The following is a 12,437-nucleotide window of genomic DNA, read 5'->3' on the forward strand; positions in this document are numbered from 1 at the left end:
ACGGCCAACTGCTGCTGCCATCTAATAATAATTACATTTATAAATACTTACATGTAGAAATATTTTTGCTATAGTGTGTACAGGTATTTTTTAAGCGCAGAATTTAATCATGATATTGCATGAGATTTCGTGAGATATGATGACTAATGTCAGAAATTTAGTAAAAGTTGTTGGATTCAGGTACCAAAGTAATATTGTAAGTAGTTTTTAATAATTAAAAATAAATTTTGGAATGATACTGAAATCAACAGACTTCTAATAATTTATGAAAATTAACTTAGCAGATAGTTGATAATTTTAAGAATTTTTATAACAAATAAATTGTGACAAAAAAAAAATTTATACAAAAAATCGACATTTAGAAATTTTAAAAAACTAAAAATGCAATTTTTTTTAAATAATTTTTTGGAGCAAATTTATTTGTTAAAAAATTGTCGTGACAGCTAAATTTAATGTCATAATAATTTTATGATATTAAATTTAGCTGTCACTTGACGAATTTTTTAATTTTTTTTAATAAATAAATTATGGAAAAAAAAAATCATTGAAAAAATGGACTTGTAGAAATTTAATAAAATTAAAAATGCAATTTTTTTTAAATAATTTTTTAGAACAAATTTTTTTGTTTATAAAAATTCAAAAATTGTCAAGTGACAGCTAAATTAAATGTTATAATAATTTTGTATCATAAATTAATTATAAAAAAAATTTTTTTTTTAATTCACAATTGGAACTTTTTTAAATTTCTTAATGTTGAATTTTTTGATACTGAATTTCAAGGACACCGTAAAATTTTTTAGATTTTTATAATAATTAAATTATAATGAAAAAAATAAAAGGTAGAAATTAAAAAAAATTATAAGTGTCAATTTTTAGCAATATTATTTTTTTATATTAATTGATGCGTTATATAAATTCAAAGAATTTTCAAATTTCTGCTAATTGCGGTACCACAATTTTTTTTTTATTTTTTTGCAATAATTTAGTTATAAAAATCCAAAAAATTGACAGATGTCTGTCAATTTCAGCATCATAATTTTGTAAGATTAATTGCGTACATTAATTCATTTATTAAGTATTTAATTTCTGAATTGAAAAAGATGAAACAATGCGAATAATTATATTGATAAAATAAATATTATTTTTAGTCTAAAATGGATTCAACAAGTATTCATTCAAGCAAGGACGCTGAAATTCACGATGTACCTATGAGTGTTTTATTACGACCGTTTCCTCCAGAAGTAAATGAAGAGAAAGTCAAAAGTTTAATGGAGACGTTAAGTGATCCAGACACTGAGTCCTTGGTACCTCCTATTGACGTTTTATGGATTACTGGCTCCGAAGGTAATTTTTTTTCTTCATATCTAATCATTCATCTTTTAATTTTTTAATGCATAATTTTCAGGAGGTGATTATTACTACTCATTTGGTGGATGTCACCGATACACTGCTCACAAGCGCTTAAATAGATCAACGATTAAAGCCAAACTTGTTAAATCCACAGTAACCGATTTAAAAACTTATCTTGGTAACTCAACTCCGGATTTGAAGTAACATCAATTTTATAGATATTTTTTTAAAGTTTATTCAAATTATATTACTCACATTTTATATACAATTTCAATAATTAAACTTAGAGATAAATAATACGCTAGTACAAAAATATAACCAGTGTAAAAAAACTTCAACCAAAAAATCTGGAAAGTTGTAAACTGCATTGCATCGTAAAAATTAACAAGTAATTTTTTTTTTTTTTTTTTTTTAATTACAATACTTAAATATTAATATTCATTTTTTTGTATTGTGCTCTTATCGGTTTAACATATAATAATAATATTAAAAAACTTTAAATAAAAATTTAAAATGCTAGCCTAATAATGCACACATAGACTATTAATAGAACAAACTTAATAATAATTATCTTACAAAAATGTAATTTTAATAACAAATCTCTTTGTTAAAAATAATTATCTAGTTAATAATAATTACATTAATAATTAACTAATATTGTATTACTCATGCTACAATTTTTTTTTTCATAAACTAACACTATGTGCAGTTAGAAAATTTTTAGTAACAAATTTTAAAAATTTATGTGTTACACCGCAATTATTTTATAAATTTGCACTTCATTATAAACATTAATTTTTTTTTTTTTTATATTAATATTACACACTTTTAAACTTAACTATGGATAATTTAAAAACTGCTATCAGTCATTGCTTATTGATTTTAATGAATTAAAATTCTCTTTCTTTGTCTAAATCCTGCTTAGAAAGAATTTTCCATAGCTTTTTTTTAGCCATCGATACACAACCTGTCTAACTAAAAAATTAGACAAATATACCCTTATCAATCATATGGAATTACCATTAATAAAATGACAATTTATCATGTATTATGCATTAATAAATATATCTATTAAAGATTCAAGCCTCGTCTTTTTCGTAATTGTCTATCACTTCTAACATATTCCCTGTTAAAATTATTAACATACGAAGGGACATCAGCCGGATAGTCAACATTTTTTGGTTCGTAGTCAAAATTTTTTGGATTGTTAACCGAAAAGTCATTAAATTTATCTTTAACTAAATACGGAATATCATTAGGGAATCCCTGTTCTTTTTTAATTGCATAAGACTGATTATTACTTTTGTTTTCATACTCACTGGCGGTATCATTATTCTTAACAAAATTAAAACGCTTGTAATTTTTAGTTAAATTAAAATTACCAGATGGTCTTGGATTACTGCGAGTCTTGGGCTGAGCTTTACGATTATCCTTCAAATACTGCACAACAATAGACTCGGGCAAGTGTACTAAGTCGGTATCAGTGACTTCGCAGTCTATACGTCGCATCGTAACGTGATTAGGAGGCGGTGGAGCCAAAGAGCTATTGACCGAATCTGTGGGAAATATCAGGGACATACGTGGTCTCTTTGTGATATTTTGACTCATTGCCGAGAGCAACAGATGCTCACCACTGAACCAAATAACATAAAACGTATCTCGTTTTTCCATTGCGTCAAACAGCGAGAATATTTTTAGCGCGTTGTTGTTCGCCGGTGTTATTTCTTTATCATTAGTATCGCCCGCTTTTAATTCTTCTTCTTTAGCCGACAGTGATCTCAGTTTATCAGAGCCAAGATTTTTTATTATTTTTGGCAACAAAAATTCACCCACTGATTTAGCCTTTATTTTTTTTTGCTTATCATTCAACTCAGTCCAATTTTCATGACCACGATCTTCCCCAATCCATCGACGTAATTCAAAATCAAGCCGTTTAGATTCTGTCTGATTTATCATCGAATGCATTGGACACATAGGTAGATGCGACGAGGTTGTATTAGTCTCTTCTATACTATTATCCTCATCATAATTATTATTATTATTATTATTATTATTATTATTATTATTATTATTATTATTATTATTATTATTATTTATGTTAGTCGACCACAACAAAGACCGGCCGTGCCTGACATTTGGTACGACCGCTGGTGCATTTGAATTTGATAAAACGTCTAATTGATTTTTGTCAAAGGAAAATATTCCATTAAACACAGGCAAGTTTATTGAGAACACTAAACAAACAGCTAAAAGTATCGCTGTATTTTTCTTACTAACTCCATGTTTTAAAGTACTTAATTTATCTGAACTAAATAACGATTGATTGTCATCATTTAATTTTAATTGATGTCTCAGTAATGAGTTTTCCATCCTTAATTGTTTATTTTCTTCTCTTAAATCCGAAATTTGTCTTTCCAGAGACGTCACATACTCTTTCTTCTTTTTGCGAGACAAGCAAGCAGATTCACGATTCTTAATCATCCTCTGCTGGCGCTTGAACGCTTTTAACTCCGACTCTTGGCGCGCTGTCAAGTGATTAATATCCGACATTTCTGTTTTTATCAAAATCGGAGCTATTGCCGGCCTATTCGCAGGAGCAGTATGGTTGATAACGATCGGCGTGCATGGTTGAGCCGATAACGTCGGTGTTGTTGTTTTAACATCTTCATGGTCGAGTGGAGCATTTATTACCAGTTCTGATTTAACAACCGGTATGTTTGGTATCGGATTAAGTATTTTAATGTGGTTTGTTTGCGGTAATTCAATTGTTTGCTTCAAATCGCCGGTCGGTTGTAAATTAAAGTTATTTATGTTGCTATCTTGTTTACGTTTTAGAGTTTGAATTTTTAATGGTGGCCTTAGTGATGGATTTTGAGTAACATTTTTAGTTAATGCCGCGAAATCTTGAGCGCTAAGCACTATCATTTTTCGTGGCTCGCCATTGCCGTTTGATAATACTGACGATGATGACGACGAAGATGATGATGATGATAATGATGATGAGGATGATGAAGATGAAGATGATGTTGAGGAAGAAAATGAAGGTGTTGACTGCTTTATCGTTTGAATGCACACACGTTTCGCCGTATTGCCTTTTGAGAGAACAAATTTAGCTCGATTTTGGGACAAATTAACGTCCTGGGCATTCAACGGAATTAATTTCAGCGGATGAAGTACTGGTAATTTAGCTGATGTCGGCTGTGGTTCTGGTTGCGGTGACACTGGCGGAGAATCTGTTTCTGGAGGTGATATCGGTGGTGTGTCTAAACTAAATTTTTCTGATGCAGCTGTTACGCTGTACTGATTGTCTTGTTGCCATTCAGAGCCACCGTTACTTGATTCTGAGTGACTGGGACTTGGTGATGGAGGAAAATGCGGATTTTCTGGCTCACGTTTTAAATTTGAAGGTGCATTACTGATGTCCAATTCTGAAAATTGAATAATTAATTTTTATGAAGTAAAATTATAAATAAAATAAATTTATGGTGAAATTTAAAATAAAAATTATATCAATAAAAAATTACCTGAATCGTTAATATTTGAGAATACATCATCGAATTCATGATAACCGTTATCGAATTTATCGAAATTAGATAATGAATTCAATGCTGCGCCTTTTATTATTTCGTCAGGACTTTCATCGCGACCAGGCGATCCTTCGCCATTTAAAAGTAGTGGAATCTCAAGGTCAGAACTTAATGCTTGTAAAAAATCGTCCGCTGGCAGTGGGTACTCGTTGTCTAAAAAAAAAAAAAAAAAAAAAAAAAAAAAAGTATTAAAACATTATTGCAAAGACAATTGTTTAAAAAGATTTAAGCAAATAATTCAATGTTTAATAGTTTCGCAATTTATCATTGTTGCGGATAGAAAAAAAAAAAAAAAAGGAAAAATATTGATGAATTTTTCGCTTTAATGGCAAGTTATGGTAATATAAATTAACAAGTTTCCGAACAACTTTTGACGTAGGAACGAGGGGATTTTTGAGTCAATGAACTTTGTATTTTTCTCTCTTGCTCTTCTTCTCTTGTATTATGAAATAATATCCAGTATAATATAAGAATCAATCGTTTAAACTAAATGTCTGATATAACGATTCGAATCTCTTGCATTATATCTATCTTTACCAATATTATCAGTTGAGAATAAACACGAGCCGCTCATCCCACAATTGATTAAATTACCCTGATAGCCAGCGCTTTCTCAGTAAGTGTTGACTCCCAGCAGTTACGGTTAAGTTATACATCAAGTTGGCGGTAATTCTTCACTCAACAACAGTTGTAAGCAAATTGACAGAAATCTACGGCCGCAACTTGAATACAAGTTAACAATCAAACTTGTAGTTAAATTTCCTTTCAACTTTACTACAATTTGAAGGAAATACTTGTACAACAAGTTTTGACGTCTATTTGCAGAGTAAGTTATAGGTAACTAATAGGTAATCGCTCGCTTTGCCAACTCTTTCCGTCAAGTTTGCTTCAAATTGCGGACGTAGATTGACAGTAACTTATAGGTAAGGTGGCTATCAGGGTAATTTTTTATAAGTTTATAATCATAACACTTATTTAAACTAAATAATTTTAACAGCTGACCATATTATATTTTAAAAATTTTATTAAATAAATAAAGTTTGATGAATATTTTTTTACGCTATTTGTATAATGTCAAATTTATAGACGTGAGTGTTGATTTGGAGAAATTGGCACAAGTATTCAACACAATGCTCAATGTACTTTTAGAAATACATATTTAAATTAATAATATATAGTTCAATGTATTGTATTATGATAAATGCATAAGTTATAGTTTGAACAATGTCACCTGTGTATATCAATTTCGTAACACCTTTGATTATAAATTAAATTATTTTTTTTTTTTTTTTTAATATTTATTATTACAATTGATATTTTGTTTTGATTATTTGATTTAACGAATATTTAATATTAGTTAAATTATACAATTATTCTGTTTTATAATAAAAAAATTTTCACAGTTTTTTTAAAACATAATTAAAAAAAAATTTTTTTTTTCAATTTGTTTATTAAAAAATTTTCGATAATTAAAAAAAAAGTCAACTCCAATAAAAAAATCTAAAGATAGAATTAATAAAAAAAAAAATTTATTGATTAAACAATTAAAAAAAATTTTTTTGATAATTAAAAAATCAATCGCAATAAAAAAAACATTGTTTTTTAATAATTAAAATTACGTATTTAAAAACTTTACCCAAAAATAATGAATGTTCATCAAAATCCATCATATTCAAAATACAGTGAACCTTAGTATTTTGTTTCATTGTTAAAAACTACACAATTTTACTATTTGAAGTTTACAAAATAAATTCACTTATTAAAGTCTTCAATTAACAAAAGCGCGTTGACAATAAAACTAGAACGGACAATGGTAATTGTTAAAAATATATATTAAATTAACAAAAACATTTTCAAAATGTCAAGCGTGACCGACCGGCGTGATAGTTTGCCGTGTTTTCTTCAACACCACCATCAACTTTGAAGTATCGTGACCGTGTGCATTTGGATGGGAATATCACTAGCAGCAACCAGCAACAGAATTTACTTCCACTTCTCTATACTGTACATTGAATGTGCCCATATACCGGTGAATTTAACTACCGAGAATGGATAGTTGTGTAGGTACCCGGAGTTATGTATACCCACATATATATCACATGCACGAATATACAGATCTATACCCACACATTTCAATACAACAAAAAAATACATTGAGTCCCGTAAAGTTGTTATCTACAAGGTGGTCAGTTTTAACTCATAAATAAAAGCATCTATTCTATTGTCATTATTTATCCTCAAATCACCTACGGAAATAAAAATTATGAAATAAAAAGACCAAATTAAATATCATTTTTATAGAGCAGTTTTAAGTTCTAAAATCACTGAGTATTAGAGATAACATTATTGATAAAAATTGCTCGATAATTAGTATCATTACTAAAAAAGAAAAAAAAAACAATTTTATTATTAGTTTCATTTCGTAACCGCAGCGGTACAAGAAAAATATTTTCTTTAGACATTTAATAAACAACTGTTTAAACAGTAACGTAGATTTTTCAATTCTAGTTTTCAGTATTCAATTTTTTTTTCGCACAAACATTGTAAGATTCTTTAAAACAGCGAACATGACATCGTGGAGGTGATAAAAAAAACAAATAAATGATTTAATGAGCGGCATTGAACTAAAAGATAAAATAAAAATTTATCAAACTTTTAGTAAAACATTTAACTATGTAGTTAAAATATAATCAGCTTAGAATTAATGAAGACTGTAAAATAAAAAGATAAAGTAAAATAATTATTATATTAATTTTTAATGTAAAACATACCCAGCGCTTCGAGTTCTGGAAACATCGAAAAATTAGAGTCTGAGTAATTCCACTGCGGCTCTTCTTTTATTAACATTGTATTTATTATTGCTGTCAAACTTGTATCATTTAACTTTTGTTATGATTGTCGTGATAAGCCGCTAACCTCGTTTCTATTTAATACTATAAATTAATAGAGTATTAAACGTATTTTTTTTATCATGAAAAATATTATTCAACACATCCACTATTTTTTATGGATATTTTCACTGAAGTGCATTGACATAAACTCAATGTTGCTAGACAGAAAGAATTACTAAGTCTACTGACTAGAATATAGCTTTTTGTAAACACGTACTAGCTGCAGAGTCATCTGTTACGTTTTCTCACCCTTTTTTTCTCCGTCGTGAGTCACGACCCGTGATCAACTGTCAACAAATGTAATTGTAGTGTAACCTGCTCTAGATGACTCTCCACGCTCTTTCTCTACCTGTAATTTTCTCTCTCTTGCACCTTACACGCTGCATAACCCCTAAAAAGCACGTTATTTATTCTCCTGCTCATTCTGTTCTCTACACAGCAACCCGTAACAGTTATAAGTGATTAGTGAAAGTAATCAGAGCACGAGGTGCCATTCCATCATTATCTTTCCTGGATTCCAAGTTAAATCTCCAATATGTCATCAAAGTCCAAGAAAGATCTCGAGGAAGTCACCGACAAGGTCTCTGAAATGGGAGTCGAGGATGAAGGTAAAAAATTATCGCACAAAGAAAAAAAGAAATTGAAAAAACAGCAAGAGTATGAAAAAAATCTGGAGATCCTTACCAAAGTTGGTGGTCAGGGTCACAGTGATCTGGACTCGAATTTCACTGTGTCGCAGAGTGAAACTCTCACCCGCGGTGCTCAGTTGTTGGAGCATGCTGTTGATATTAAAGTTGAAAATTTTAGTATAGCTGCTAAAGGAAAACAATTGTTTACTGATGCTACTTTGCTGATAGCACAGGGAAGACGTTATGGTCTTGTTGGTCCTAATGGGTAATTATTTAGTTTTTTAATTTCTTATATTTAAAGATGATACTGAATTTAATAGACATTTAACAATTTTTTAGATTGTTATAACAATTAAATTATAGTGAGAAAAATTTAGCACAAATGTTCCATGTGTAGAAATTAAAAAAAAATTTAAGTGCAAATTAAAAAAATTTTTTTTTATAATGATTGATTTGTTATAAAAATTTCAAGAATTGTTAGATGTTTGTTTATTTCAGTATCATATTTAAAATTATAATACATCTTTTTTTTTTAATGATCACTCGCAACCTTGCAGTCACTGTGTGACTGCCGTGATTTGTGAACTATAAATAAATACAATTTTGCTTTATTAAATAATTAATTTTGTTAAATTGTACTGTACTTTTTTAACTATGGACGTTTTTAAAGATATAAGCTCATTCCGATGTTACATTCATCAAGAGCTTTCATTTGAGTACCCACATGCATTTTGATATATTTTTCATATATACATATATTATATATATAATATATAAATATATGAAAAAATGATGTGGGTACTTGAATGAAAGGTCTTGATGAGTGTAACTTCGAAATGAGATTATACTTTAAAAAATGTCAATAGTTCACAGGATACAAGGTCATTTCTTAATTATGTATCTAAAGATAGAGCATTTTCGAATGCATCCTAAATACTTAGCATCATAAATTGACTATTGGTGAGAATGATATAAAAGCATGAAAAGGCACAACTCCAGGTCAAGACTTTTCCAACGATACCAAATAAAAACCCATTTTATCATATAAATTCACTGGCCAAAAAATTTTGCTTATTCTTTTAATAATATAGATTTTTATTTTTTTATTTTATAGGCATGGTAAGACAACATTACTGCGTCACATAGCAAATAGAGCATTTAATATTCCACCAAATATTGATGTACTTTATTGTGAACAAGAAGTTGTTGCCGATGAAACGCCAGCTGTTGAGGTAGTACTTAATGCTGATGTTAAGTGTAAATCATTGCAAAAAGAATGTAAAGAATTGGAGCAGAAAGCTGAGACTAACAGTGATGAAGCTATTCAAGCACGATTACAAGAGGTTAGTTATTAATTTTTTTTTTATTTTTTCAATTGCGAAAAAAAATTTTTGCTATAAATTATTCGTAACATTCAATAGGTTTATGAAGAACTGAAAGCAATAGGAGCCGATTCAGCAGAACCACGTGCGCGCAGAATTTTAGCTGGTCTAGGATTCAGTAAACAAATGCAAAACCGCCCGACCAAAAACTTCTCCGGAGGATGGCGGATGCGTGTCTCATTAGCTCGTGCCCTGTTTGTTGAACCAACACTCTTACTGCTCGATGAACCGACAAATCATTTAGATCTAAACGCTGTTATTTGGTTGGATAACTACCTGCAAGGCTGGAAGAAAACACTACTCATCGTGTCTCACGATCAAAGTTTCTTGGACAACGTTTGCACGGATATCGTCCATTTGGATCAAGAAAAATTATTTTACTACAAGGGAAATTACACGTTGTTTAAGAAAATGTACGAGACTAAGTGGAAGGAGGCGATGAAGCTGTACGAGAAGCAAGAAAAGCGGCTGAAAGAAATGAAAGCTTCAGGACAGAGTAAGAAACAAGCGGAAAAGAAACAAAAGGAAGCTCTGACGAGGAAACAAGAAAAAAATAGAACTAAAATGCAGAAACAAGAAGAAGATACTGGACCTCAGGAACTTTTGCAGAAACCACGGGAGTATGTTGTCAAATTTAGTTTTCCTGATCCACCACCACTTCAACCTCCAATTCTCGGACTTCATAGTAAGTTTAATTAATTTTTTTTTGTGTTTAAATAATTTTATATTATTGCTTATTAATTGATATTTTTAAAATTTTATTTTTATTTTTTTAGATGTATCGTTTGGCTACGACACTGAAAAATTATTGTTCAAAGATGTTGATTTTGGTATTGATTTAAATTCACGTGTTGCTATCGTTGGTCCTAATGGTGTAGGAAAGTCAACATTTTTAAAATTATTATTAGGTGAATTAACTCCGTTACAAGGTGACCTTATTCGTAATCATCGATTGGTATGTTGTTTTTATTTTTTGTATTTATGTAAAGCAAACTCCTTTATAACACTTAAAATCAATGATATTTATCTAATTATTTATTTTACAGCGTATCGGTCGTTTCGATCAGCATTCAGGAGAGCATTTAACTGCGGAAGAAACACCGTCAGAATATTTGATGCGTTTGTTTAATTTGCCTTATGAAAAAGCTAGGAAACAATTGGGAACATTTGGACTGAGCTCACACGCACATACGATCAAAATGAAAGATCTGTCTGGTGGACAAAAAGCGCGTGTTGCCTTAGCTGAGTTGTGTCTCAACGCTCCAGATGTTGTCATTCTCGATGAACCGACGAATAATCTTGATATCGAATCAATCGACGCACTAGCGCACGCGATAAATGGGTACAAAGGCGGTGTGATTATTGTGTCTCACGACGAACGGCTGATTCGTGACACTAAGTGTTGTCTTTATGTTATCGAAAACCAGAATATCTTTGAAGTCGACGGTGACTTCGACGATTACAGAAAAGAGTTGCTTGAAAGCTTGGGTGAAATTATTAATAATCCTAGTATAGCAGCTAATGCTGCTGTTGCTCAATGACCTAACGCTCATCCGACCTAGTCATTATAAATTCATTTCCATGCATAATTATATTCAAGAGAGTAATTACAGCTTAGTTGACTTTTAATTTAATTTTGTATAGTTGACGGATGATAGCGAGGAATTTATATGATGTTGAGATCAGCAGACATTTGACAGTTTTTTAAATTTTTATAACAAATTAATTATGATAAAAAAATATTTTTAATAATTCGCAATTAAAATTTTTTTTTAAATTTCTACACGTGAATTTTTTTTCACAGTAATTTAATTGTTATAAAAATTGAAAAAAATTTTTAGATATCTATTCATTTCAGTATCATGAATTTACAATTAATTATATTGAATCATATATGGAAAGCTGTTTTTGTCAATAAATTTAATGAAAAGCTTATTAAAAAAGTGATAATTTTTTTATTTTAATCAGTAAAAATGTAGTTATCGTCGCACGTACGGAATTTGAAAAATTTTTATGTCAAAGATTTTTTTAGTCGAGTTAAAACAAAAAAAAAAAAAACAGTAAGAATAGTAAGAAAGTTTTCAATCAGCCGCCATTTTTTTTAAAATGAAAATTTTAAAAATTCCATACGTGCGACGATATATAATTCTTAAAATAATTAATATTACAAAATTCAAAAAACTGCTCTTTTAAAATATGAAAAGATACCTTTTTGAAAACCAGCTCCTCATATATATTTGTTTATTTTAAAATATTTGATTATTTATAAAAACATGACATTAAACTTAACTGTCACTTGACAATTTTTTTTATTTTCTTTAATAAATCAATTATTGCAAAAAAAAAATTATTCAAAAAATGGACTTGTAGAAATTTAGTAAAATTAAAAATGCAATTTTTTTAAAAATAATTTTTTTGTTAAAAAAAATTAAAAAATTATCAAGTGACAGCTGACTTGAATGTCATTCCAGTCATTCCAAAAACAAACCAACAATCAATACTTTACCAACAGCAAGTATAAGCGAAAATCGAAAAATTTAAAATGACAGCTGGCACCACACTCTGGAACAACCAACTTGACGCTACCGTCTTGTTATT

The 12,437-nt window shown here is 29.3% G+C and overlaps 3 protein-coding genes across 4 annotated transcripts; 2 read left to right on the forward strand and 1 right to left on the reverse strand.

The window, feature by feature from the left end:
- Positions 1-56: 56 nt before the first annotated feature.
- LOC141536335 (sulfiredoxin-like) lies at positions 57-2,433 on the forward strand. The gene is made up of 3 exons (XM_074256790.1): positions 57-196; positions 1,149-1,344; positions 1,406-2,433. The coding sequence occupies exons 1-3, from the start codon at positions 137-139 to the stop codon at positions 1,552-1,554; spliced, it is 405 nt and encodes a 134-aa protein (XP_074112891.1). The 5' UTR covers positions 57-136; the 3' UTR covers positions 1,555-2,433.
- Positions 1,570-8,004, reverse strand: Atf6 (bZIP_ATF6 domain-containing protein ATf6). Of its 2 annotated transcripts, none has more exons than XM_074256776.1 (3): positions 7,709-8,004; positions 4,875-5,090; positions 1,570-4,778 (listed from the first exon to the last, which is right to left on the reverse strand). In XM_074256776.1, the coding sequence occupies exons 1-3, from the start codon at positions 7,782-7,784 to the stop codon at positions 2,422-2,424; spliced, it is 2,649 nt and encodes an 882-aa protein (XP_074112877.1). In that variant the 5' UTR covers positions 7,785-8,004; the 3' UTR covers positions 1,570-2,421. The 2 variants fall into 2 exon arrangements, with proteins under 2 accessions (XP_074112877.1, XP_074112878.1); XM_074256777.1 differs by lacking the exon at positions 7,709-8,004 and adding an exon at positions 6,574-6,811.
- Positions 8,005-8,209: 205 nt separating this feature from the next.
- On the forward strand, positions 8,210-11,782 carry LOC141536328 (ATP-binding cassette sub-family F member 1). Its single transcript, XM_074256778.1, has 5 exons — positions 8,210-8,722; positions 9,572-9,800; positions 9,879-10,524; positions 10,616-10,794; positions 10,886-11,782. The coding sequence occupies exons 1-5, from the start codon at positions 8,364-8,366 to the stop codon at positions 11,378-11,380; spliced, it is 1,908 nt and encodes a 635-aa protein (XP_074112879.1). The 5' UTR covers positions 8,210-8,363; the 3' UTR covers positions 11,381-11,782.
- Positions 11,783-12,437: the final 655 nt, after the last annotated feature.

The sequence above is a fragment of the Cotesia typhae genome, unplaced genomic scaffold (genome assembly GCF_013202065.1).
Source record: "Cotesia typhae breed Kobodo isofemale line unplaced genomic scaffold, CoteBio_Ctyphae scaffold_152, whole genome shotgun sequence".
Lineage (NCBI taxonomy): Eukaryota > Metazoa > Arthropoda > Insecta > Hymenoptera > Braconidae > Cotesia > Cotesia typhae.

Bases quoted from the DNA above. Each gene is read 5' to 3' on its own strand.
- Atf6 (XM_074256776.1), bottom strand. From the start codon at position 7,784: ATGTTAATAAAAGAAGAGCCGCAGTGGAATTACTCAGACTCTAATTTT. The intron at 5,091-7,708 runs GTATGTTTTACA...TTTTTTTTTTAG, and splicing joins TCCAGAACTCGAAGCGCTGG to ACAACGAGTACCCACTGCCA. The intron at 4,779-4,874 runs GTAATTTTTTAT...TTCAATTTTCAG, and splicing joins CTCAAATATTAACGATTCAG to AATTGGACATCAGTAATGCA.
- LOC141536335 (XM_074256790.1), top strand. From the start codon at position 137: ATGATGACTAATGTCAGAAATTTAGTAAAAGTTGTTGGATTCAGGTAC. The intron at 197-1,148 runs GTAAGTAGTTTT...TATTATTTTTAG, and splicing joins TCAGGTACCAAAGTAATATT to TCTAAAATGGATTCAACAAG. The intron at 1,345-1,405 runs GTAATTTTTTTT...CATAATTTTCAG, and splicing joins ATGGATTACTGGCTCCGAAG to GAGGTGATTATTACTACTCA.
- LOC141536328 (XM_074256778.1), top strand. From the start codon at position 8,364: ATGTCATCAAAGTCCAAGAAAGATCTCGAGGAAGTCACCGACAAGGTC. The intron at 8,723-9,571 runs GTAATTATTTAG...TTTATTTTATAG, and splicing joins GGTCTTGTTGGTCCTAATGG to GCATGGTAAGACAACATTAC. The intron at 9,801-9,878 runs GTTAGTTATTAA...AACATTCAATAG, and splicing joins TTCAAGCACGATTACAAGAG to GTTTATGAAGAACTGAAAGC.